Source organism: Suncus etruscus, chromosome 3 (assembly GCF_024139225.1).
Source record: "Suncus etruscus isolate mSunEtr1 chromosome 3, mSunEtr1.pri.cur, whole genome shotgun sequence".
Taxonomy (NCBI): domain Eukaryota; kingdom Metazoa; phylum Chordata; class Mammalia; order Eulipotyphla; family Soricidae; genus Suncus; species Suncus etruscus.
The window spans coordinates 25,637,143-25,664,149 of NC_064850.1; the positions used below are offsets into that span (position 1 = coordinate 25,637,143).

Below are 27,007 nucleotides of genomic sequence, written 5' to 3' on the forward strand. Positions count from 1 at the left end.
GCATACAATTGATGTTCACAAATAGTTTTAGTTTTATTTATTTGTTTGGATGGGCTTTGGGTTATTTAGACCTATCCATGTCCAGGATTACTCCTCACTTGTTCAGGGGTCACTCTTGGTGGGGCTTAAGACAACATATTCAGGGGCGGAATCGGTAAGACATTTGCTTTGCATGAGGCTGACCAGGGATGGACCCGGGTTTAATCCTTGGCATCCCATAGGGTCCCCTGATTCTGCTAAGAGTGATTTCTGAGTACAGAACCAAGAGTAACCCCTGAGTGCTGCAAGGTGTGGCCCAAAAACCAAAAAAAAAAAAAAAAAAAAAAAAAAAAAAGACCAAATATTCAGTGCTGGGGATTAAACCAGGGTTGGCAGCTTTGCAAACAAACCCCCGACCCCTTGTACTATCACATATTCAGCCTCTGTGGCAATAAAATCTGGCCAAGCCCTAAGCCCACACAAGATCTAGCTTGTCTCCCTACTCTCCTCCACCTGGATAAAGGACACTGCAGATGCAGAGTTGCTATGAGCCCCAAGCACAGTAAGCTGTCACCAACCAGCACTACAGAGCCATGTTCTTGCAATAAGCTTCAGGCCTCTGCTGTGAACTTGGTAGCAGACCCCTATGAGCATTTAGTCTGAGTTCCATCCCTGGCACTGCCACATGAGTGGCACAATCAAGTGGCACAAATCACCAAGAGAAATTGTGGCTGCCCCAACATTTAGAATCCTAAGTGCACTACAACCAAGCTTGCACGATAATCACAACTAAGTGTGTAAGCATCACTCAAAGTGTGAAGGCACAGCAACCAAGTTTGTGTGACCTCTGCTCATTTTTGTAACAACAAAAGGAAAAGGACAGGGGAATGCATTTTTAAAATGCAGAGAAGGCACATAGCATTAAGGAAGAGGAACTGTGCTGAGCCACTAAAACTCAGAGTAGTTCTAAGAGCTTTTTAATTATATCTTATTGTATATTAGTATTATATATAGTATAATATAAAACACATGAAACATCTATAAATTACATATCACAAATGAAATATATAGTAATCACTATGGCAATATTCCTAGTATCATTACTTGTATTAGGAGCAGACTAAAACATATTGGTAGCAGAAGGAAACACAGTGAAAGGCTTTGTTTCTGCTTCTGTGCAAAGAGAGGTCATTTTTCTCATATATTGAGTATAATGAAGAAAGAATCAAAGTGATTTAAAGCTTTTGGGAAACATGTTTTTTATTTTTATTTATTACACTATAACTGCTAGTACAAGTGCACATATCAGATTTATTTAAACCAAACTCATTGTTTACTTCCACTGAGATTCAAATGCCTCTTCTTTATTACGAGTCAGAATGATAGACTCTTAGATCCTGCAACTTGCCTTTATACAGAGAAAAATGGTCTAAATCCTTCACTGGGGCAATTCTTTCTGGCACACAATGGGAGACGAACGAGACCAGGCACATAGAGCTCCTGGGAAATAAAAGGGAGCTGCTATTACAATGACTGCACTATAACAGAGTTGGATATATTCATAATGCATTCATCTACATAATGCAAAACAAAAGTACAAATGTAAATTCATAGATAATGGGTACATTTTTAAAATCACGGGTGCTGAAGAGTTAGTAGAGAGGTTAGGTTGTTTGTCTTACAAGATGATCCCCAGCATCCCACATAGTTCCCCAAGATCCACTGTGAGTACAGAGTCAGGAAGGATCACTGAGTACTGCCTGGGTGTGGGAAGGGAGGGAGGGAAGAAAGGAGGAAAGAAAGGAGAGAGGGAGGAAGGGAGAGAGGAAAGAACGGAAGGATAGAAGAAAGGAAGGAAGGAGGGAAGGAGAAAGAAGGGAGGGATGGAGGGAGTGAAGAAAGGAAGGAGGAAAAAGGGAGGGATGGGTGAAGGGAAGAAAGGAATGATAGAAGGATGAGAGGAAGAAAGGAAGGAAGGAGGGAAGGTGTTGCATCAGAGCCCTTAGGATGGGCTTGAATGGAGGTGGATGGTGATGGAGGCCTTTCTCCTCCAGTTCATGACACATGGTCTGCAACCCCCTTCAGCTGTCGGGGTGGCGGCGAGGAGAAAATCCACTGACAGACTTCAGGAAATATCAGCTTTATTTGCCCTGGCCAACGTGTGTGGCCTATAATCTTAATCCTATTCAAGCATGCTCTTGTCAGCTTGCCCTGCGTCTAGCTTCTTTCAGTCATCTCTTCTCCTGCTCCTATCTCCAACCTCCTCCAGGCCAAATATCCCTTTGCCCTTCCAGCAAAAGCTCTTGTTGCCTCCCAAGACCCCTCCCAGAAATGGGAGGTCTATTAGCAGGTAAGATTACACCAGAGGACATGGGGGTGTGGTTACAGGAAGGAAGAAAGGAGAGAGGAAGGGAGGAAAGGAAGGAAGGAAAGATGGATGGATAGAGGGAGGGAGGGACTGCTATTCTCTATTCTTTATGCTAGAATTTTACTTACATTTTCCCATTTGATATCTTTGTAATCTAAAATCTGGCCCTGAATCCTATTTCTAAAGGGCCATGAGGAAAAGAAAACCAAGATACATAGAAAATTCCAAACCATCACCATCAGAAAATGGGCCTCAAAGTTCCCTGACTGTCAGCTACTCAGAAGCAGCAATAAGAGCTATAGGGAGGGGCCGGGGAGATAGCATGGAGGCAGGATGTTTACCTTGCATGCAGAAGGACGGTAGTTTGAATCAGGCATCCCATACGGTCCCATGAGCCTGCCAGGAGTGATTTCTGAGCGTAGAGTAACCCCTGTCGGGTGCTGTCGGGTGTGACCCAACTCCCCCCCCCCAAAAAAAAGAGGCACAAACTAATCTTTTTTATCTATTTATTAATTCATTTTTTATTATTTTTTTATTTTGTTTATTTATCTTTTCTTAACTTATTTGTTTGGTGTAGATATTGAAGTTGAAGCCTCCAATTTTATTTGTTTTGGTGTAGATATTGAAGTTGAAGCCTCCAATTTTATTTTATGTTATTTTATCTTTCTCTTTCTCTTTGTGCTCTGTCATGGTTTTATTTCAAGGCCGAGACTATTATGTGGTGCTTGCCTTTAGTGCTATAGTGCTCACTGGATATTTTATTTGATATTTCTTTTTGTACTGTTGTGGTATTTCAATTTCTTTTTCCTGTCCTCTCTCAAACTGAAGTTGAGAGCCTCAAGAAGGACTACGTACATTTTTGGCTCATTTGATTTTTACGCCACTTTTATGCTTTTCTTTCTTCAAACAAAACCACATAACTTGAACTATTTAGTCCTGCCTCTCAAATAGAGGGGAAAATAAGGGAGGGTACCAGGACAAAACAGATATACGATCACTAGTAGTAAGCTAGACACAGAGAGGACCTCTTATTCTGGCAGCCCGGGGGATGAGGGTGGGGGATATGGGATGCAGGATGGGAACGGGGGTAGAGGGAGGACAAACTTGGTGATGGGAATTACCCTGATTCAATGTTAATATGTACCTAAAATACTATTGTGAAAGATATGTAAGCCAATATGGTCAACATAAAAATTATATATAATAAATGAAATTTATAATTTTATAATAAATAAAAATATATAATAAATGACCCAACTCCCTCCCCCCAATAAAAGCTACAGGGAATATAGGGGAATACTGACAAGCACCCTCACACAACTCCAGAAAACTCCTGGGATTTCTTTCAGAGTCCTGGGTAGCAACTATTGTGCATACAATCACACAAAGTTCTGCCAATTCTGTATCTACTGTGGGTGAAGTTACACACAATCAACCAACTTTACCTTTCCAACTTGAAATGAGTCACATATCTACAACATGGGAACGGATAACCCCAGAACCTGAGTAATATACAGTTAAAATGCCTTCTTTCTCCCATTACATTCATCAAGAGTGGGCTGCGTCTTCATTCTACATCACTCTAGGGCCAGGTTCCCAGAGACAGCAGCCCTTATCTGAAACACCAGTGTCATGTGAGTATTTGGCAGTACTGTTTCAAAAAATTCAGGTACATACTCTCATAAGCTTTGTCTACGAGCCTAAAAGTAGAGGTGAAGTTCAAATCTGTTATATAATATATATGCTATCCTCCGTGATTAATATATGCTCAGAATAATCTAGAAAGCCAAGATGGAATTTTGAGTTTTGGGGGCTCCTCTTATACAGGCAGATGTGGACCCTACCTAGCTAGCTCTCCTCTTCTTCCCTTGGCCCCCGCCTTGCTTATCTACACCGAAAGATCCCTGTCAGTGCCTCCAAGCTCTGTGCCCAAGTCCTGCGCGTGCGCACACACACACACACACACACACACACACACACACACACACACACACACACACACACACATCTGGGAGCAGTAAGGTCTTCTTAGCATATAGGCTAAGAATAAGCTGAATGCAGCCTTGCAGCTATTAAGGCAGAAAATTCTGGAGTCCTGGGGATATGAACTGTGCTCTCCAGGGTGGGGCGTGAGAACAAGTGAACAAGAGAAACTGGGTCCAAGTCAGGGTCTAAGGGCAGCAAGTGGGAGAGGGTATATGACACTGACAGGGAAGGAGAAGGAAAGGCGGTGCAATGGACCTGGAAATGCACTGGAAGTTTCATTTCCACCTGCATTTCACTGGTCACAAAAAGAAAGTCACAAGGCTGTCCATGTTTGATGTCACGGGGGCAGGAAAGCCATCCTGTTGTGAGTTTGAGTCAACATCACAGGGGAAGAGGGTCACTGTTTTGACCTATAATAAAAATCTTCATGGCACAGGATCCACAGCCACTGCCATTGGCCAGCACTACAGACTCATTAAACTCTCCAAAGAAAGCAGCAAAAATTCATAAATATACCAGTCTTGAAGCTGATCTCACTGGGGTACTTTGGGAGGGAGGTGCAGCAAGACCCCCACCCTGCTGAAGCCTCCGCACCTGCACACACAATCCACAACCACCACCATGCCAAAGGCCAAACTTCACCGCTTTTCCACTGATCTCTACAGAAACACCTAATATCCCAAATCTCCATGTATGCCAGTTTGGAGGCTGAGATCACTGGGATCTTTTTGGAGATAGGTCAGGCCACCCTATTGCACCCCCTCTTCCACATCTTCATACTTCCAGAAGCCCTAGAAGCCCACACCCATGACCCATAGCTGCTGCCATGTCAGCACAATGCCCAGGCCCACCACATACATATTTTTGAAATCCTGGACCACGTGCCATCTCCATATTTTTCAAAACTGACATCCCAGTAGGAATGCACCAAATTAGATGTGAAATTATCATACAACCCCCTTATGCTCGCTCAACATATCAAACCAACAACAGAATACTCACTAGGAACTAACAGCTTCATTGTAAACCTGCAGACAATTGTAAACCTTCAGTCACTGTAAACCTTTATACAATGACAAATGACCCCATCTTGACGGATGACAATTTTCACAAATTTTCTTTTAATGGAGGTTTTTTTCCACTAATTCCATAACCATTCAGTTGTAACAAGTAATATTATATAAATTATTCATACCTGCCAAGGGGCAAGCTTGGGGGAGGGTGGGAAACTGGGGACAATGGTGGAGGGAATATTACATTAGTGGTGGGATTGGTGTTAGAATAATGAATGCCAGGAAGAAAAAAGTAATGGTATTATGGGCAGCTCTATAAGCCATGGTGTTTATATAAAGAAATTATTATTATTATTATTATCATTTGGTTTTTGGGCCACACCCGGCGATGCTCAGGGGTTACTCCTGGCTGTCTGCTCAGAAATAGCTCCTGGTAGGCACGGGGGACCATATGGGACACCAGGATTCGAACCAACCACCTTTGGTCCTGGATCGGCTGCTTGCAAGGCAAACACCACTGTGCTATCTCTCCGGGCCCTAAATAAAGAAATTATTATTTTTTTAAATCTTTCATTAGCTACCAACACAGAATTTCAGGAAGGAGGCAAAATATCCAGGAGCTGAACATACGATACTAGTCCCTCATTAAGCGATTAGCTTCCTAACTGCAAGGAAAAGGCCGTGTAAAGAGCAATCAGGGAAAGGTAGGAGCCGGGGATTGAAATATGCTGAAGTGGAAAAGGCCCCCCCAGTCCCAGAATCCTCTGCGTGGGGGGACAATTACTTGGCAGAGGGAAAGCAGTAAGTCTCCCGGGATACATTCCTGCTCTAACTAATAATGTGTTGCTTGAGGCAACCAATTTGTTCAAACAAACCAATCCAGAGGAGGAGGTGGATGTGGGGGTGCAGGGCAGAGGACTCCAGAAAGTGAGTAAACTAAATGTGGCAGCTGCTCCCAACCCCCTCCCAGCCCTCCCTTCCACCTCTCCTCAGCAAAGCTTTTCTTCCTCATTCCAATTCTACAGAAAAATACCACGGATATAAGATGTTTCATAAAGCGTGCAGCGAAAGTTCACCCTTTATTTAACTAGAGGTGAAAGAAACTCTCCCTGGAGTTTGCAAAGGCCAGCCAGGGACATAAAATGTAAGCAAAGGTCTTTATGGTTCAGTGGAGTTGTTTTTCCAAAACTTAAAAATGGGTTTCTGCCCATATGAAGTGCTACCTCTAAAATAAAAGGACTTCTGAAAACTACATTATATTGCTACTCATTATTATTCCAGGAACACCCTGTACCTGCTCTCCTGTTACCCCCCCCCCCCCAGAGTAAACCTGCAAGCTCAGTATTATGCTTCTGACTTGCATTCTACTGTTGAGGGAACTAAAAGGTCATGAAGAATTAGCAAAGTATCACAGAGCAGGGAGTAGCAGAGCTGGTGTTTGTCACACTCCAGAACTAGAGCTTTCCAAAACACTTGACAATACAGTTTCACATTTCTGCCAAGCATATGCAACTAGCATTATGGTGGAGAAAAGCTAAACACACATGACACTTCCATGTGAAAAAGTCAGTAGTATTTCTAACACTGGCCCCTGCTCCAAAGCAAACAGGGCAGTCCTCCACCCCTAGAGTATGTGACTGTTTTTAAGCAGAGTCTTAAGATGCAGGTGTGGTTTGATAGCAGAGCATGTGTGAAATCCTGGGTCATTCCTGGCAGTGCCCAAAACAAACTTTTTAATGAGCCGGGGAGCTGGCTCAAAGGGCTGGACTGCATTCTATGGATGTCAAAAGACATTGCAGTGCATGGTTCCCTGAGTACTTCAAGGAATGACCCCTGAACACAAAGGTAGGAATAGCCCCTGAGGACTATCAGATGTGTTCTTGAAAGCTATACACAAACAGGGGCTGGAGAGATAGCACAGTGTTAGGGCATTTCCCTTGACAGACCCAGGTCAATTCTTAGCATCCCATAATGGTTCCCAGAGCGATTTCTGAGCACAGAGCCAGAAGTAACCCCTAAGCGCTGACACTGCTGGGTATGGCCCCAAAGCAAAAAACAATAACAAAAAGCACAACACAATATAAGTCTTGGAAAACTATGTTATTAGGTAAAAGAGAGGGCATGGGACAGGTCAACAGGTCAAGAAACCTTTTTGGTCATGGAATGACGTTAAAATTTTTATATTAAGTGAAGTAAATTTTTTACATATCCAGAAGTCTGCATCTATACCCCCGAAATCCTACAGTATTATAAGTCAATTCTAAATCGCTAAATAAAAAAAAAAAAGAATTGAGAAAAAAAATTTAATAATGTAGTTAGGTATCTGAAGAGGAAGTGAAGTTAAGATGTGTCGTTAGGGGGCCCGGAGAGATAGCACAGCGGTGTTTGCCTTGCAAGCAGCCGATCCAGAACCTAAGGTGGTTGGTTCGAATCCCGGTGTCCCATATGGTCCCCCGTGCCTGCCAGGAGCGATTTCTGAGCAGACAGCCAGGAATAACCCCTGAGCAATGCTGGGTGTGGCCCAAAAACCAAAAAAAAAAAAAAAAAAAAAAGATGTGTCGTTAGGGGCCGGAGATAGCATGGAGGTAGGTCATTTGCCTTGCATGCAGAAGGACTGTGGTTTGAATCCTGGCATCCCATATGGTCCCCTGAGCCTGCCAGGAGTTATTTCTGAACGTAGAGCCAGGAGTAACCCCTGAGCACTGCTGGGACCCAAAAACCAAACAAACAAACAAAAAAAGATGTGTCATCAGGTAGGTACTAATACAATAAGACTGTTTCCATGAGAGATGAGGACTCAGACCACAGAGAGGGATGCTGTAAGGAATAAAAGAAGCCAATTCAGTCAATACATTGGTCCATGACTCCTAACTTTCAGAACTGAGATCTCATACCTTTCTTTCCCATCTGTAATATTTGCTATGGCTGCTCTAGTTAAGCACCGTACACAAGACTCCAGAAAAGTCAACTGTCTGCTTCACAGAGTAGAGCTGATTGTGCCATTGGTGTGTCCTGGAAAGGGCTGACATCTTGCTATATCGGGTTAATCACCCTATATAGATAACCCTGACCTGTGTTTTCAGATGAACCACAAGGTGGAACTAGAATTTTTTTCTCCAAGGATAATACAGTGGGTAGTGTACTTGTTTTGTGCACGGTTAGTCAGGCTAGGTTCAATCCCCAGAGACTCTGAGACCCAGAGACCCTGATACACAGGTAGAAGTGAACCCTTAACTGGTGGGAAATAAATAAGAACAGAACTAAATATCTAAGCCAAAGTCAATGATAATAGAATCAAGGGACCTAAACTTTAACAATCTAAACTTAGAGGGGCCTGTTACACTGGCAGGCCAGGGGGCAAAGGGTGGTAGTGTAGGATGCACTCTGGGTCTATTAGTGGAGGGAAGTTGACACTGGTGGTGGGAAGGGCCCTGACTCGTGTATCTCAAATTCAACTATGAAAAATTCTGTTAACCATAATTGTTTCAATAAAATAAAATTTAAAAATAAAGTGACCTCTGAGCATCACCAGATATAGACCTCAAAACTAAGGGGTAAAGAAAGAATATGTTTTTGAATCCCAGATGTGAATTTCACCAGTCCTTCCCTTTTCTAGTGGTATAATCTGTGAGATAAATTCCATGTTTGAAGAAAGCCCTTATTAATATGGACATAATAGGGAGCTTTTCTAAGCTGGGAGTAATTGAAGAATGGGCAAAAGAGGGGCCCCTGAGGGACAGTCAGTTGAAGGTGAGGATAGAACTCTAGGTAAAGAGGCACTTGAGCACTTTTTTCCCTAAGAACTGCGAAGACCTTCCTCCCAGGATGTCAGGATCCAGAAGAGACATATGACCTATAACTCTTTCCAAGGCAGTCAAGAGACTTTCTATGGTCATATCGCATTGAATATTCAAACTAATTTATAAAGGGGAAAAGGCAATGTAGTTGCCTACTCCACTGCTCCTAAAAACAACAAATAAATAAATAAGCCTGAGAAGACAAATGAAATCTACAGCAAGAGAAAACAGATAAGTTGTGTAGAAGTCTGATTGAAAAGGAAAGCATCTGGGCCGGAGAGATAACATGGAGGTAAGGCATTTGCCTTCCATGCGGAAGGTCAATGATTCAAATCCCAGCATCCCATATGGTCCCCTGAGCCTGCCAGGAGCAATTTCTGAGCATGGAGCCAGGAGTAACCCCTGAGCACTGCCAGGTGTGACCCAAAAACCAAGAAAAAAAGAAAAGGAAAGCATATAAGTGGCCACTTCTGAGTGGTAGAACTGTTCTATATTCCAATGTGATGATGCTTCAGCGCGTGAGTGAAGTAATCAAAGGGGACAGCTGCAACAGGTATATTTAATTGTAAACTGTACTTTGATAAAAAAATATATATATATATAGGAAAAGAATGTTTAAATGGGTTTTGTATCTAAGAGCTTCCACCCCATGAGTCCAACAGCTTTTAACTTGGTTACAAGTAAAATCTTGCTCTCCTTGAGGTCTTAGAATGAGTCACAGTTGTGTAAGGAATAACCAGGCCTGTCTCTGCATCTCCTGCTTCCTAGGCCTTGACTTTCTCACCCATAAAATGAAGAAATTCTACAGAAATAACCTCTTAAATGTTGTTAAGTATTAAATGTTCATGACACTTAAAGAAGTCAGACCAATCACTGATTATATGGCAAGGTAGAGATAATTTCCTTCCAGAGGCTTCGGGGCAGCCAGCAGTAAATATTTGAAAAGGTCCTATAGTTTAAGCACTTCGTGTACACTAATATTTGTTTTGAGTTCAAATTAACATTTTATTAATGGAAAAATAACATAGCTCATAATTCTCTTTAAAGTCTGGCTTTGCTGGGTATGTAATACTTTGCACAAGTTTAAGCAGATAGTTTAGGTAATTTTTTTTTAGTAAAAGCCAGCACAATTTTTTAGAACTGGGGCTGGAGCAATAGCACAGTGGTAAGGTTGTTTGCCTTGCACATGGCAGACCCAGAAGGACCCAGGTTAGATCCCCAGCTTTCCATATGGTCCCCCAAGCCAGCCAAGAGCAATTTCTGAGTGCAGAGCCAGGAATAACTCCTGAGCGCTGCAGGATTTGACCCAAAAACAAACAAAAATATTTTTTTACAACCTCTCCATGCTACCCCCCACAATATTATCATCTACCTACTAACTTTTCCCTTGCAAGCAACATTGTCAATCTGATGGTTTTTGTTTTTTGTTTGTTTGTTTTGGTCACATCGATGGTGCTCAGGGGTTACTCCTGGATCTGCGCTCAGAAATCACTCCTGGCTGACTCAGGGGACCATATAGGATGCCAGAATTTGAACCACCAACCTTCTTAGATCAGCTGTGTGCATGCATGGCAAACACCCTACCGCTGTGCTATCTCTCCAGTCCTGATGGTTATGTTTTTTTTATTTTTGCTTTGTCTATTCATCAGTTTCATACTCCTACACAGTACACATGGGAAAATTATTCAATACTTGTCTTTTCCTTCTGATTTATTTTGCTTTGCATAATTCCCTTGAACTCCTTCCATTTGCTAAAATAACAAAATTTTCATATTTTAAGAAAAATAACTGAATAATATTGCCTTGGATAAACAGACCACGTCTTCTAAGCCCACCTAGTTCTTTATTTTGCTTCCATGTTTTCAGGTACATTCATATTTCACCTATATATAAGTAGCAGTGCCATAAACATGGAGGTGGACGTTCTAATCTTATTTAAATAATGCATTGTGCTCTATCTAGCAATTCACCTGGGATGTAACTTGAAGTGGAAAACATTATCCTTGGCAGGTGAATTTGATGACTGTTCTAAAAGCTGCCTATCTTTAAAACAGTAAGATAATTCAAAATTAGGACCAGAGGAACTCATGTTTATTTTCCTCAATTCTTTTTCTAGATTTGGAATACTGTTTGAGGCAAATGTTCCTTTTTTCTCTGAGATGAAATGCAAGACATAAAACAGATGTAATGTGGCACAGAAAACAAACAACCAACCAAAAAACCCTTTACATTTACCAGCCACTTCCTTTATTTCAGCACTGTCCTGGAGCTCAGGCTGCAGAAGCGATCCAAAATACAAAAATGAAAGTATCATTGTTGGATTGAAGGAATGGAGTTTAGTAGGAAGGTAACCAATGTCCGTGCAGAGGGGACTGTTTGATCAACGTGGAGGGTGTGACGCAATGAGCTAGGAGAAAAGCTGCTTGGGCTACTTTGCTCTGATAAAGGAAGGTCTCCGCATGAGCAAAACAAGCATCAACCGAATTTCATCTAAAAGGATCAGCAAGACTGTGTGTGGGAAACATTCAGAGAAGAGTGGGTGGATCCAGACAAAATTCTGTTTTGTTTTGTTCTGTGTTTTTGTGGGCCACAGCCTGTGACACTTTGGGGTTACTCCTGGCTATGCCCTCAGAAATTGCTCCCGGCTTGGAGGGCCATATGGGATGCCAGAGGATAGAACCGAAGCCTGTCAAGACATGCAAGCGGCACCATTCAGACAAAATTTTGATGCAAAAGGGCAAAGACAGTGGGATTGGGATTCCAGCCATTCTAATTACAAAATATATTTCTTGAGGGGGGGGGCGTTGGGTCATACCTAGGAGCACTCAGGGGTTACTCCTGGCTCTATGCTCAGAAATCGCTCCTGGCAGGCTCGGGGGGCCATATGGAATGCTAGGATTTAAACCAGCATCCTTTTGCATGCACGGCTTCAGGGTCTGCTGACAAAGACCTGAAAGTTCTGCTCCACCCTAGAGGACATCTGGGTCTTGTACAAATCCAATACTGAGCCACTAGTTACTTGTGACCATCTGTATTTAAACGAGTAAAATAATTCAAATAAAATATGTTCAGGGCTGTGGAAAGAGCAGAGGGGTTTGGGGTACACTTTGCATGATCTGGATTCAATCCTAAGCAACCCTGAGGTGGTGTAGGTAGCCACTACCACTACCCCCAGTCCTATGAGACCCAAGCAGTATTGAATCCTCAGAGCTTAGATCAAAACCACTAGCCCAGTTGATCTGGTCCTCTGTAAGTGGCTTCTTGGCCTGCTGAGCAGCTTTTGTGAGTCCCTCCATCTAGTCCCTTCCCCCTCCATAAAAATACTCTAAATAAAGAAAAATATAATAAAAATACAATAAAAATATTTCCCTTATACTAGCCACATTTCATGTGTTCCTTGGCTATATGTAGCTCATGACTACCAATTGGGCCCATGCAAGCAAGGCATACCCCTCACCAGAGAAAGCCCCCTCCCTCCCCGTACAGCACTGGTCCAACCAACTTTTCATCACTCCGTGGGACAACTGCATCTATTGATCAAGTCAAGGTACTTTCAGCACTCAGAGCTCATTAAGTTTTCTCTAATGTGGGGGGACTTAATTCCCTCCACCCCAGCTGGCAAGTTCTCAGTTGACCATTCTTAAATCCACAGGTTGGAGACCGTTCTTTCCTGCTATACACACACAGACACACAGACACAATCTCTCTCTCTCTCTCTCTCTCTCTCTCTCTCTCTCTCTCTCTCTCTCTCTCTCTCTCTCTCTCTCTCTCTCTCTCACACACACACACACACACACAAACACACAATCGCTCAACTTGCTCTATCCCACACCTCTCCCACTACATTCTACCTGGCCCCACACCTCTCCCACTACATTCTAACTGGCCTCCACATCTCTCCCACTACATTCTAACTGGCACCCCACCAGATGGTCAGTGGGTTGGAAGCTGGGTAATCATGATCCAGTCAGGTCCAAGCTCCATGCACGTTCTCCTTCACTGAACGAGCAAATCCACCAATCAATCTTTGTTTCACTGTGGATACACCAGGGAATAAAAAAAGAAGTTCTGCAAAGTCATTGCTCCCCTAGATCTTCATCAATGGAACAAAGCCCAAGGACTCCTCAAAACAGTACATTAATCCATAAACGAGTACACAAAACTTGAAAAAAGAAAATATATTAAGATACTCATCAAATATTACAAACCAACCTCATAAAATTTTGATATAAAAGAGCTACACTTCTTTATTAACTTTTAATAAGCCAATAACTGCCATGAGTTCCTGGCAGTGATACAATAAATATTTGGAAAAATGCTATTATGACTGTAATATACTTTGCAAACATCTCTTGTTTTATGTTTTGGATTTTAGTTCACAATTGGCAGTACTCAAGGACCTCTCCTGGGGTGTTGCTTAAGGGTTGTTCTCAGCAGTGCTGAGAACGTGGTGGTACCAGGGATTGAACCTGGGTCTTCTGCATGCAAAGTTGATGCTCCAGCCTTTATCATCCCCAGACCCCTGTGATTTCTTCAAGTGGAAGACAGTGCTTGTTTGTTTCTTTTGGGGTCACACCCAGTAATATTTTAGGGATACTCTTGGCTCTGCACTCAGGAATCACTCCCTGCTATGCTTAAGGGACCGTACAGCGTGCCAGGGATTGAACCTGGGTTGACTACTGCTCCGGCCCAATCATGAAAATATTTCTGGCACTACTGATGTTTGTTGCCTTCCTCCAGCACTAAAATACGTACATCACTAATCATCCTTGATGTTAGTGGCAAGAAAGACAGAGTCATCTAAGTTCACAGACTCTTTGGATTCTGAAGATCCAAGCATAGTTTTGGTCCCCTGTGGGGAACACAAAAACAATGGGTCTTAAATGCTTACCGAGAATGGTTCCTTCCAGAGAGCCCAGACAGGTGGACAACACTGCACAGTATTGTCCCATGTTTCTAATGAATGGCTCCTAGGACAGGTGTCCTGTCTAAAAGAAAGATCCTAAGTCTGAACAGAACAGACACAACAGACCCATAAAAAACACCACTCAGTCACGTCCTCTCCAGGATTAGCTCATCAACACTCCTAAAAATGATTTGCAAAGACTCTGGTTGGAAGCTCTGGGAGTTTTCAGTGATTCCAAATATTTAGCTCATTTGTTAGGGAAACAGCATCCTAACATCTGCCACTCTTCCTCAGATTTTGTTCCATTCAGAAAGTCTGATAACAGAGCCAGAGCAATAACATAGCAGTAGGGCATTTGTCTTGCACCAACTGACCCAAGATGATCCTGGGTTCCATTCCCAGAACACATATGGTCTCCCAAGCCTGCCAGGAGTGTCTGGGTTCCATCAGGAGTGACCAAAAAACAAAGCAAAACAATAGTCTAATAACAACAAAAGTCTATTTTAATCTCACAGAAAATCTTTTTTTACTTTTATTTTTACAATACTCAGTGGTGTTCAGGACTTTATTCTGGCTATGTGCTCAAGGATCATTCCTGGCAGGGTTCTGGGGACCCTCTGGGGTGCCAGAGATCAAACCTGGGTTGGTGCAAGACAAATGCTCTACCCTCTGAACTTCCCCAGCTCACCTTCTCTGAACTTTGAGGTGAATAAATAGGGAAGGTAAAAGATTGCTGCTTTGACTAAAGAAAACAGAGGGTGAGGCTAGAGAGAGAGCACAGCAGGTAGGGTGCTTGCCTTGCAAGTGGGTGACCAAAATTTAATCCTCAGTATCCCATATGATCCCCAAAGCACTATTTTTGTAATCCCTTAGTGCAGAGGTAGGAATAAGCCCTGAGCATCACTATGACCAAAAAAACTTAAAAAAATGTAGAAAATAAGAGAGATTCTGGGAACATCCCTGGTATGGTCATATGCATCTATTACACTCATTGGACCTACACTCATTATTTATTTATTTTTGATTTTTGGGTCACACCCGGCAATGCTCAGGGGTTACTCCTGGCTCTACACTCAGAAATCAGTCCTGGAAAGCTCAGGAGACCATACTGGATGCCGGGATTTGAACTACTGTCCTTCTGCATGCAAGGCAAATGCCCTACCTCCATGCTATCTCTCTGGCTCCTACACTCATCTTTAATAATATATAGAAATAAAAACAGGAAAAATAAAATGGAGAGTGCAGGCTAACTGCCTAAAATCTGAAGAGATGAGGGAAATAAAAACCTTATTCCCAGATGGTTTTTTGGGGGGAGAGGAGAGTTAGGGGAATAGGGTAGAAGGTAAATACCTGGCAATGCTCAGGTGCTATTCCTGGCTCCGTACTCAAGAGAGAACTCTGGTGGAGCTTAGAGGACTATACACAGTGCGGGGGGGGGGGGGGGGGGATCAAAACAGGATCTGCATGCAATGTAAAGGCCTTTCCACCTGTCCTATCTCTCTACCCCAAGAATCTTCATTTCCAGACTGGCTACGCTTATTTGTTCTCTTTGAATACTTTCCTGTCATGACGTTACATTTTAATTAGCAGCACAAATAAACTTAGTGTGTGGAGAATAGCCTTGGGTATAATGGCTTTCCAACCCTCATTCAGAATAACTTGTAGTTCTACAAACCTCCATTCTGTAATTTCAATGTACCTGATAACACAGATGAATATGAAATGAATGTACTGCGCTTCCTGCTTCCCAGAAAGCAGTCTAAACTCCTGAAGATGTCATGAACATCAATAGCACACACAAGACAGAGGCTGTTATAGAAATCCCTGGTGGCAGAGAATGTCCCAGGTCTGCAGAACGATGCTTTCCATAACATGCTGCACTCACCACTCCACAACTCAGGTGCTAGACACCAGGCTGGGTGAGGCAAAGAGAGGATTCAGGCTGAATCCCAACACCTTTTATGGTTTTATTTTGAGGGGGAGAGTTATGGGCCACACCTGGCGGTCCTAAGGGGTTACTCCTGGCTCTGCACTCAGAAATCACTCCTAGCAGGCTCGGGAACCATATGAGATGCCAGTGATGGAACCCAGGTCAGCCATAAGCAGGGCATATGCCCTGCCCGCTGTGCTATTGCTCCAGTCCTCTAGTACCTCCTTTTATGTTCTATGCTCTTGGTCAAATACTCAAACCTCTTGCTGTAGTCTCAGCCTGAAGGAGAAATGCCAATTCCTCCTTTGTCTTTCTCACTGCAATGGAGAGGAATCAAATATACCTTTCCATGGTGTCTCCACATCCAGCTGTGCTACCTGCAAGGGTCCTGGTGGGGAGTTGTACAACAGGACGGCAATGCCAGCACAACTAGCTATGGTACTCCCTAATAAAGACACTGGTCATGGTTCTCACAGACCATTTGACTACAAGTTCACACCCTCTTAGGTGTGGCCAGAAAGAGCTTCACAGGAAGCAAGGAGAGCAGAGCTGCCAAGATTGGGCTATGATTTGCGCTACCATCAGGGATCAAACTGGTGACCTCACGCTTGCCAGGAAGGTGTTTCTAAGCCTACTGCTCTATTCCCCAGGCCCACTCGTATCTTTGGAAGATTGTGGAAAATTAAATGAGAAGAATGTGTTTCACACATCTTTGGATGTCTTACAAATGTTTTTAATTACATAGCAAAATAATTCTAATAGAAAAATCTGCAGATTTTTTTTTCAGTTAGGAAGAAATGATAATTTTTGTTAGTTATGAAGAAATCATTTCATAAAAGATAAAACAATTCTTCAGTTGATGCAATGGTTGGCAAAATGCCAGTTTAGTTTTAATAACTATTTATATTCCTGAGAAACTTTTTTTTTTTTTTTTTTAGATTTTGAGCCAACCCAGCAGTGCTCAGGAGTTACTTCTAGATCTGTGCTCAGAAATCACTCCTAACCATGGGGCCGGAGCGGTGGTGCATGCGGTAAGGCGTCTGCCTTGCCTGCGCTAGCCTAGGACAAAACATGGTTCGATCCCCTGGTGTCCCATATGGTCCCCCAAGCCAGAAAGCGATTTCTGGCCCCCCCACAAACTCTCCCCCTAAAAAAGAAATCACTACCACCAGCTTGGGAGACCATGTGGGATGATGGGGATCAAACCCAGTTGGCAGCATGCAAGGCAAAGCTATTACTCCAGACTTTCCTGAGAAACTTAGGTAAACTTCTCTGGAGAACTTTTCAAACAAGGAATTCATTGGAGTTACTTTTTGAAGATATTAAATAAAAATCCACTTGAAATTTCATGTGACTTTCTCTTGTGGTGGTAGTGGTGGTGGTGGTGGTTTTGTTTTGGTGATGTGTGTTTGTGTGTGTGTGTGTGTGTGTGTGTGTGTTGTTTTTTGCAATTCCAGAGATAGAACTGAGGACAACAAATACATTGTACCACTTAGTCACTTCTTATTCTCCAAGTAAATTTTTAGAGGTACATATTTTGTGGGATCAATTTAAAGTACATAATAATATCAAGGACCCTGGGGCATGCCAAGAACAGAAATGAGTTTAAATTGCTAATGAAAGAAGGGAAGATATAATTAGTTTAAAACTATATACATGTATTGATAGATATGTGTGTATATATATTTTTTTATATCAGTGTATATATTGATTTTGGGATCACACCTAGTGATCCATTGGGGTTACTCCTTACACAGTGCTTAAGAGTTCATCCTATCAGTGCTTGGGGGGACCATGCAATGCAAGAGATTGAATCTGGGCATCCTGTATGCAAAGCATGCGCTCTGGCCCTCTAAAAATATATTCTTTAATTTTTTTCTTCACCTTGGAGGAGGCTACTCCATTAAGTATGTAAATACTGATGAAATGTATAATGAGGAGAAATAATTTTTCCAGCAAAATATACTCAGGGTGAAAAAATATAAAATACAAATGATTCTTGCACAAGAACCTCAAGAATAAGCTTCCACCTCATCGCACACAAGGAAAATTACTGTTTACCAGGATGTTCCTGAACCTAGTCCAGTGCTCCACCACCTGCAGGAGGATTAGGACAAAATGGGCACCAGAGAAACCTGTTCTAGCTTGTACAAAGCTGTGTTTTCCCAGTGATGATCTCAGCAATGACAAGAGACACTTTCTATGAATTTCCAGAAATTTCTTGTGACAAAAATTGAGATCATGAGTTCCTAGTTTTTCACCCATCATAGATGCTTGTTTCTGAGAGGAAAAAAGAGCCCAGTTCCTAAAGCTCTGGCATTATTGCTCTGCTGTGGTCAGTTCAGTGTAGATGACTTCAGAACTTCTGGCCTATAGTTGTTTCCCAGTGTGTGAGCCATGTTTCCCAATGTGGAAATGTCCAGGTAGGGTTACAGCCTTAGAAGCCATTATGGAAAAAAAAAAAAGAAGAAGAAGAAGCCATTATGGGTGGAAAGGACTTCCTGTTGGTTTACTTAAAAAAAGGAGATTTCCAGGGGCATTCAATGACTCTGTTTTTTTCCTCTACTTTTCTTTTTTTCTAACCTTATTTTTTCCTAAAATGAAGGCCAAATAAACCTAAGAACCTCTGCTCACAAAAAGATAAATACACAGGTTTAGGGAAATGTAGTATTGGGTCAACTGAATCTAGGGGCAAAAAAGAAGAGGAAGGAAGGAAGGAAGGAAGGAAGGAAGGAAGGAAGGAAGGAAGGAAGGAAGGAAGGAAGGAAGGAAGGAAGGAAGGAAGGAAGGGAGGGAGGGAGGGAGGGAGGGAGGGAGGGAGGGAGGGAGGGAGGGAGGGAGGGAGGGAAGGGAGGGAAGGAAGGAAGGAAGGAAGGAGAGAGGGGGAGGAAGGGAGGGAGGCGGGAGGGAGGGAAGAAGGAAGGAAGGAAAGGAGGAAGGGAGGTGGGAGGGAGGGAAGGAAGGAAGGAAAGAAGGGAGAGAGGAAGGAAGGGAGGAAGGGAGTGAGGGAAGGAGGGAGAAAGACGGGAGGGAGGGAGGGAAGAAGGAAGGAAGGAAAGAAATACACAAGATACACTGCAGAGCATGAAAGTAGAACTAACTTTATAGACTTAGGCTTGCAGTTAAAATAAAAAAAGCTCATGTTTCCTTAGTAGACATGAGACTTGACAGTTAAAAGACACAGCACAGTATAGTATTCCTGTGGGGGCTGGAGACAGTACAGTCGGAGGGGCATTTGCCATGCATATGGCAGACACAGACTGGATCCCCTGCATTCCCTATGGAATTCCCAAATCAGAGCCCCATCAGGAGTACCGGTAATTCCTGAGTGCAAAGCCAGAGGTAACCTCCGAGTGTTCCTGGATGTACCCCATAAAACAGTACTGTGTTCATGTAAATTCATTAATTGAATAATGTTGGCTTCCCCACATTTCAGCAATGGCATGTAAATCTAAGTCAAATTTGCCAACTCTGCAAGTTTGGGATCAGATTCATATACTGGGATCTGATTATGAAGGCAGTAGACCAACCTGGATTAATGGAAAGCTCAAGATATTTGGGGGGGGGGCACACCCGGTGGTGCTCAGGGGTTACTCCTGGCTATCTGCTCAGAAATAGCTCCTGGCAGGCACGGGGGACCATATGGGACACCAGGATTCGAACCAACCACCTTTGGTCCTGGATCGGCTGCTTGCAAGGCAAACACCGTTGTGCTATCTCTCCGGGCCCAGCTCAAGATATTTTTATGTGTTGATACATATGTCTATGTTCATTTGTAAACTATACATCTATGAAGGTATAACTACAGATACATATACACATATGCATGTCTTTTGGGGGCAGTAAAGGAATACGTTAGCAGTACTGGGGTGCCTGGGGGGGCCACTCCTGGTAGTACCAAGTCCTGCAATGATGCTGGTGATATGGTCACATCCCAGGCCACACCAGCAGTGCTCAGGGACTCCCAGAGCTTCTTCAAGCTCTATTGAACTGAGGCCTCCATGTGCCAGGCATGTGCTCCAACCTTTACAACTACTGGCTGCTCTTTAATCAGCTCTACAGGCTTGAATCCTCCAGCAGAGGGAGAACATGACTGAGCACAAAGGTTCCAGCGTCCACAGTTTTCTATGAGGGAGACACTCTGTTCTCTTAATACATATTAAATGCAAAGGCCTAAAATGCAGCTGTCTCTCTCTCCCTCCCTCTTTCTTTCCCTCTCTCTCCCTTTCTCCTCTCTCCCTCTCTTTTTTCCTCTCCTCTCTCTCCCTTTCTCTCCTTTCTGTCTCTCTCCCTCTTCTTCCCCTCTTTCTCCTCTCCCCTCTTTCCTATCTATCTCTTCTTGCTCCTCTCCTCTCTATCTCTTCCTCTCCTGTCTCTCTCTCTCTCTCTCTCTCTCTCTCTCTCTCTCTCTCTCTCTCTCTCTCTCTCTCTCTCAGTCCTTTCGTGAAAAGATCTATTCAACAAGAAATTGTTTAATAAATGCTGGGTACTTTTCCTAGTCCTGATATCTTCAGTTTGCAGATATGCCTGTGCATTCTAACCCCCCATTGAAATCTGCACTGTTCTTGTGCCCAAAAGAAAATGAAAACAGAAGGCTGCCATATCTCAGCAGTTTATGCCAACATCTCTCTTCCCTGGTTGCAACACATTTCCAAGGCAGACGGCTTATTCTTATTCCCTGGGCTCTTTTACTGTTTATCAAGCCATGTGAAACTGGTGGCATCACAGAGCAACTCTGCAGGGTGCAGGGGGGGGGGCATGCTTGATGTCTAGGGGGAGAGAAGTTATTGGGAGGTTTACTCTTACTCTCAGTTCCCTGTCATTTGCGCTGAAAAACTGAGCCTGGAGCAAATGTCAACACAGACCCCCAGCTCTGCTCCATACCCCATCATTTACCCACAGAGAGGGGATCTGTTTGCCTCCCTCCTCCTAATTATCCCCTTGGTGAGAAAATGAGAAGAAAGTGGGGGCTGATCACAGAGTCTTTCCCACTACAATTAATGCTGGGAATTGGGATTGCCCTGGAGGGGCTGCCAAATCCTTCCAATCCCACCCCCACGCACACACAGATGATGAGGAAGAGGCTGCGACAGGCTTGCTGTGGTGGGATCTGGAGCAACAGAAGCTGTAGGTAGACCAACTGGGTCTGGGCTGGCCTGGACAACCATAGTGTCCTGTCCACAAAAGAGATGGATCTTGCATCCTCACAGGGCACTGGCAGAAAAGCCCAGTGGGCAGGCCAGAACAGAGTCCACAGTTCTGAAACTTCTTTTCATCCCCTATTCTACCACTAATACCAATACTAATTCCACCACTAATTCCAAGACTAATAGGCATGGAGGGATGACAGAAGCCTCCCCAGGGCAGTTCCTCCCAAGGACACCCCCCAAGTCCATGGAAATAAAATATGAATATGAATAAAATAAAAAATATGAATAAAAGATCAGAGATATAAGACAGGGATTAAGATACTTGACTTGCTTATGGGTGACCTCAATGCAACCCTTAGGAATACCAAGGTTCCCCAAGCACTGATGGGAGCAATCTTTAAGCACAGAACTGTAAGTAGCACCTAAGCACTGCCAGATATGACCCAATACCTCTTTCACCTAAAAATAACATAAAATTAAATATAATGGGACCTGAGAGAGTACAGCAGGTTAAGGCATTCATCTTGTCGGTGCATGACCTGGGTTTGACCCCCAGGACTCCACAGGGCCCCCAGCCCCACCGGGAGGAATTCTGAGCTCAGAGTTAGGAGCAAGCCCTGGTGGGTCCCCAAAATAAACAAAACCCCCAAACTTCACACTGAACATCCCATGGAGTCCCCTGTATGACCTGCAGAGACCCTCAAGGATCTTATCCCTCCTTGTACATAGTTCACAACCCTTTGGTCCTTTGGGAGCAATGAAAGAAGAGCAGCTAATTATTCTTATTATAAAGGAAAACAGCATAGAGCACAACTGTAAAGTAGGGACTTCTGGAAATGCCTATAGTTCTTTGCGCCACACACTCTCATCACCCTTATTGCCCAGGGCCCCAGCCCAGGCCACAGGTGAGGAAAGAAGCACCTGGTGTGAACCCTGGCACCTCGGCTTTTCTCCATGGCTTCCTCCTCCTGCAGGCTCACTCTAGCTTTTCACAGCTCAGTGATGTCTGTGGAGGTCCCCCAGCTGGACCCCATACCCTTTGTCTTCCAGCAGAGTTTGGCCAATGGGAAAGACTGAGCATCTCTACATACCCCCATGCTCTGCCCCCCTGGCCAGCTCTCTGGCAGTGGTCCTGTCCTTTCTCTAGCCTGGCACCTGTCGAGTAGCCCCTGTTCCATGATTCCAGCTCTGGCAGCCTCTGTCCTTTCATTATTGAATGAAAGCAGTTCTTTCATGAAATTTGAGACAATCTCCTTTGAAGGGACCATCTGCTTCCTGCCAGGACCAGGACCAAAACAACAGGGGAGGAGGCATCCTCAACGTGAACTGGAACCCTGGTTCACCAGACAATTTCATAAAGCCCATTTCAAGCTGCGATTCTAACTCCCTATTCATACCTCCAGGTACTAAAGCAATTTTGACCTTGGCATTAAGTAAAGAGAACTGAGAAAGTCCCCGAGCCTCAAAATGAACCTTTTCCTGCAAGGACAGGGGCCGGAGTGGTGGCGCAGCGGTAAGGCATTTGCTTTGCATGTGGCTGACCTAGGACGGACTGCAGTTGGATCCCCCTCTCTCACCGCATCCCATATGGTCCCCCAAGCCAGGAGCGATTTCTGAGTGCATAGCCAGGAGTAATCAATGAGCATCACCGGGTTTGGTCCAAAAACCAAAAATATAAATAAAGAAATAAAGAAGATCCCAGTCCCACCTCTCAGAAGCAAGAGACACACGGGGATGTGGGAGGTAGATTACAGAGCGATCGATCAGTGATACTCTCTTGGTCTGTGGGTTCTACAAAACCAGCTCAGTTGCTGAAGGAAGTGATAAGCTGGTGAAGGAAGTGCTGTCATTATCTCCATTTGCAGAGGAGGAAACTAAGTCATGAAGCTATCAAGGGAATTCCTCAAGGTCACATTGCTGCTTTATGGCAGAGTGTTTGGACCTCATAGCAGCCCCAGAGTCTGTATGATCTGCAGCAGTATCTTCTAAAAATCCTCCAGGGAATGACTTGGAAGGAGGCTGAGAGGAAGCTGAGGTGAAGGAAGACAGCACAACATTTTCTTTCTGAACTGACTTTGCTTCTCTTAGAATCCTCCTTCCAGAAATGGTCTCATGGTGCAGATGGAGCCTAAGGATGCACTATAGTTCCTCATCAGTTTCAATGACCATGGAGATGAATGAGAACTGACAGCATGTGAAAACAAAATGCTCCAGAGAACTGTGACTTGTGAAGAAAAACATTTTGTTTTGTTTTGTTTTGAGGTCATATCTCGTGGTACTCAGGGCTCATTCCTGACTCTGTGCTCAGGGATCATCTGGTGGTGCTCAAGGTCTATATAGGCTGCTGAGAATAGAACCCGGATTGGCAAATGCCTTACCCACTATTTTATGCTCTACCCCAGTAATATTTTTTTTGATGGGAGGCCCCCAAGCAATACTCCGAAGACCCTGGGGCTATTGCTAGCAATACTCAGTCAACTGGAGTGGATGGGTTAATGCTCTAGCCCAGTGGTGTTGGGGCCAAACCCTCCATTCTTGGAGATCTATACTATGCCAGAGTTTGAACACCAGATCCTAGGGTACACCAGGTGTGCTACCCCGGTCACTGAGCCCTGCACCCTAGCAACCTGCATTATTCTTAAATATCAAACCAAAATCTGACTGATTTGCCCTTATATCTGCAAAAGAGCTCTAACCAGTAAAACCATGTTTGTACCCATGAGGACAGCTGTGATCTGAAGTTTAAAAAGGACCCCCACAAAAATTCCCAAACAAGTTTTAGAAAGAGAAAACAAAGATTGTTAGACACATTGGGCAATTTTACCCAAAGGAAAACTTAGTCACAATCACTTCTGAAGCAAAACAATCCCTTGGGGTAAACCAGCAAAACATCAAGAACACACAGGACCTTTCAAATACTGTCAACCATTGTAAGGCAATAAAAAAATTAAAATAATAATAACAAATGAACACAAAGAATCTTTGCAATTCTGTCCCAAAGTTAACCTATCACACTTGTTGGCAAAGACCATATTCCACCTACAAAGCTAGCCAGCATTCCAATCTACACCTACTAAAAATTATTAACAGAAACAATGGGATATAACAGACCAGTGTATTATAAGTCAATTTAAGTAAAAATATATAACTTCAAAATGTAACTGTGGACAAAGAGGTTGAGTCTTGATTTTTATTCTGCTTCATTTAACATTTGCTTTTATTCTGCTTAAATCTATCTCCCTTTTGCTGAGAAGGGAAGATCAGTGTGGGTGGTTGGATGAAAGATTCAGCCTCATGCATATTACAAACAGTTCAGTTATCCAATGAAAATTGTTAGAGAGCAGCTACTAGACTGAATAATAGTCATAAAATAGCACATCAAAATATACTGCCAAATGGTTTCTTCATATTAATAATCAAATATCAATCTATGTCTATGTACATTTTTTTCTCCAAATTTGAATTCTGTATTTCTATTAGACTGCATGACAACACCTAATTTCAATCTGCAAATAACATGGGCTGTAATTTTTTAAGGGAAGGGATGCAGCAGGTAACAGAAAAAAATTTGAAAAGCCATTTGGCTTGGTGTTCCAACTTACCTGTGGAATCAGTGCCAGAAGCTCGGCCACTGATTCGTTCCTCTGCATTGATGAGTTGTAGGTCTGTGTACGAGGGGGCCAAGCTAGGACTACTGGTACCTTCAGAATGTGTGGTCCAGCTGCTCTCAGAGGTTAGAGGGCATCTCCCCAGGGAATCGAAGGAAGGACAGGTCCAGCAGGGCATGGACAATGGTGTGCCTGGAGGTAGATTAAAAACCAAAAGCATGTAATTTAAATCACTGTATTTGATTGATCTTTAATGCTTTTCATATTTTGATATTGTTCAAACTCTCATGAAATTTCAACAGCCATCCAAAGTTAAGAATAGATAAGAAAGGGGGCCAGAGAGATAGCACAGTGGTAAGGCGTTTGCCTTGCAAGTAGCCGATCCAGGACAGATGGTGGTTCGAATTCTAGCATTCCATATGGTCCCCCATAGCTTCCAGGAGATTTCTGAGTGCAGAGCCAGGAGTAACCCCTGAGTGTAGGCAGGTGTGACCCAAAAACCAAAAAACCAAAATCAAAACAAACAAAAAAGAATAGATAAAAAGAATCATTCTGATATAGACCAAGAAAACAAATTCAGACCCCATGGAATTCAGTACCAAAATCACTACTACAACAAAGATTTCACTATCTTCAAATCAAAGAAAATCTCAGTAGAAAACATTAGTGTCCTTAGAATCTATTAGTTAACTCCTATCTATTAGTTAACTCCTATCTTTATCACAGCAATATTTATATATATATATATATATATATATATATTATAAATAATCCAAGTGCCCAACAACAGATGAGTGACTAACGAAACTGTGTACATCTACACAATGAAAAACTATGCAGCTGTTGAGAAAAACAAAGTCATGAAATTTGCTTATACATGGATGAACATGAAGATTATCATGCTGAGTGAAATGAGTCAGAGGGAGAGGAATAGACATAGAATAATCTCACTAATCTGTGGGATATAAAACAAATAAAAGATAAAGATAAAATAAAAGATAGTATAGTAATAATATCCAGAGACAACAGAAATGATGGCCAGGAGAACCATCCGTGATATGAAACTTGCCACAAATAGCAGTGAATGCAGTTAGAGCTCTAATTTGTCTTTAATTATCACAAAATCTCTCCATAATGTTGTGTAAGAATCCTATGGCTAGGGAAAGATTAAAGATTAAGACTTTTGCCCGACATGTGGCTTACCCTGTTTTGATTCTGGCACCACACACTGCCCCCAAGTACAAGAGGAAGCCTTGAGCATGGCTGGGTGGGCCACAAAGCAAAAACAAAAACAAAAACTAAATCCTATTACAGAGGCACTGCAAGTACTGAAAACAGGTTATGGAAGGCATGTGGCCAGGGAAGATGGAATACAAAAAGAAAATGCACTCAATAGGCTCCCATGAAATATCAGACACTTAATCAGTTTTCTCATTTCACCCAATAAGCCTGAGGGAAGGTAGGGGTCGTTTTTAACAAACACATAAAAAGTCTCAGAGAAATGGCACAGCCAGGTCAAAAAGATAGATCTCCTAGTCAAAGAATCAAAATATCAGTTGCCTTAAGAACTAGAAAGAGAAAATTGAGATTTTAGAGGAGAGAAAAAAGAGCATTTTGGAGCAACTTTATAATATAAGACTACAGAGAATTTTCATTCCCTGTTTTATTAAGCATATGTAAAACATATAGTATTTTTCCAGGGAATGTTCACAGCTTACACTTAAAAAAAAATCATCCTTGAATAGAATAAGGACATAGCTCAGCTGTAGAATGACTGCCCTGAATTTGGCCCCAACCACTGCCAAAACAAAACAAAACAAAAACAAACAAACAAAAAAAAACCTGGTTGTATATTAATGAGATAGCACAAAAGGCTAAAGTACAGGGTTCAATTCCTAGTTCCATCTGAGCCCTCAACATCAAGCCAAAAGAAGCTTCCTAAGCATTACTACGGATGGTCTGAAAGGAAAGTAATTATCACCTTATTAGTAAGGACTTTCTGAGCCATTCTCTGCAAAGATCAGAAGCCCTTCTGCTTTCTTTCTCCTTAGCTTGATCATGTCCAATGGATGATTTATTCAGAGTCCTCCCCACTACCTTCAACTAACTGTGTGGCACAGGGATTTAAGGTGCAATTTGATCACTTCCATACATAGTCTCATTCCTAGGATGGTTCTTGGTGAAAAGTAAATGCTTTTTGGCTGTGTCAACAGAAGCATGCACATTATTCTTTAGTAAGTCTACCAGAAATGTAACCTTCAAAAATTGAA

The 27,007-nt window shown here is 42.9% G+C and overlaps 1 protein-coding gene across 1 annotated transcript in view; it reads right to left on the minus strand.

The window, feature by feature from the left end:
* The window catches only part of STON2 (stonin 2), a 188,136-nt gene that overhangs the window by 92,692 nt on the left and 68,437 nt on the right, over window positions 1-27,007 (minus strand). The window contains exon 4 of the mRNA XM_049770335.1: window positions 24,732-24,929. Within this exon, the coding sequence (XP_049626292.1) occupies window positions 24,732-24,929 (198 nt within the window). The remainder of the gene's footprint in view (window positions 1-24,731; window positions 24,930-27,007) is intronic.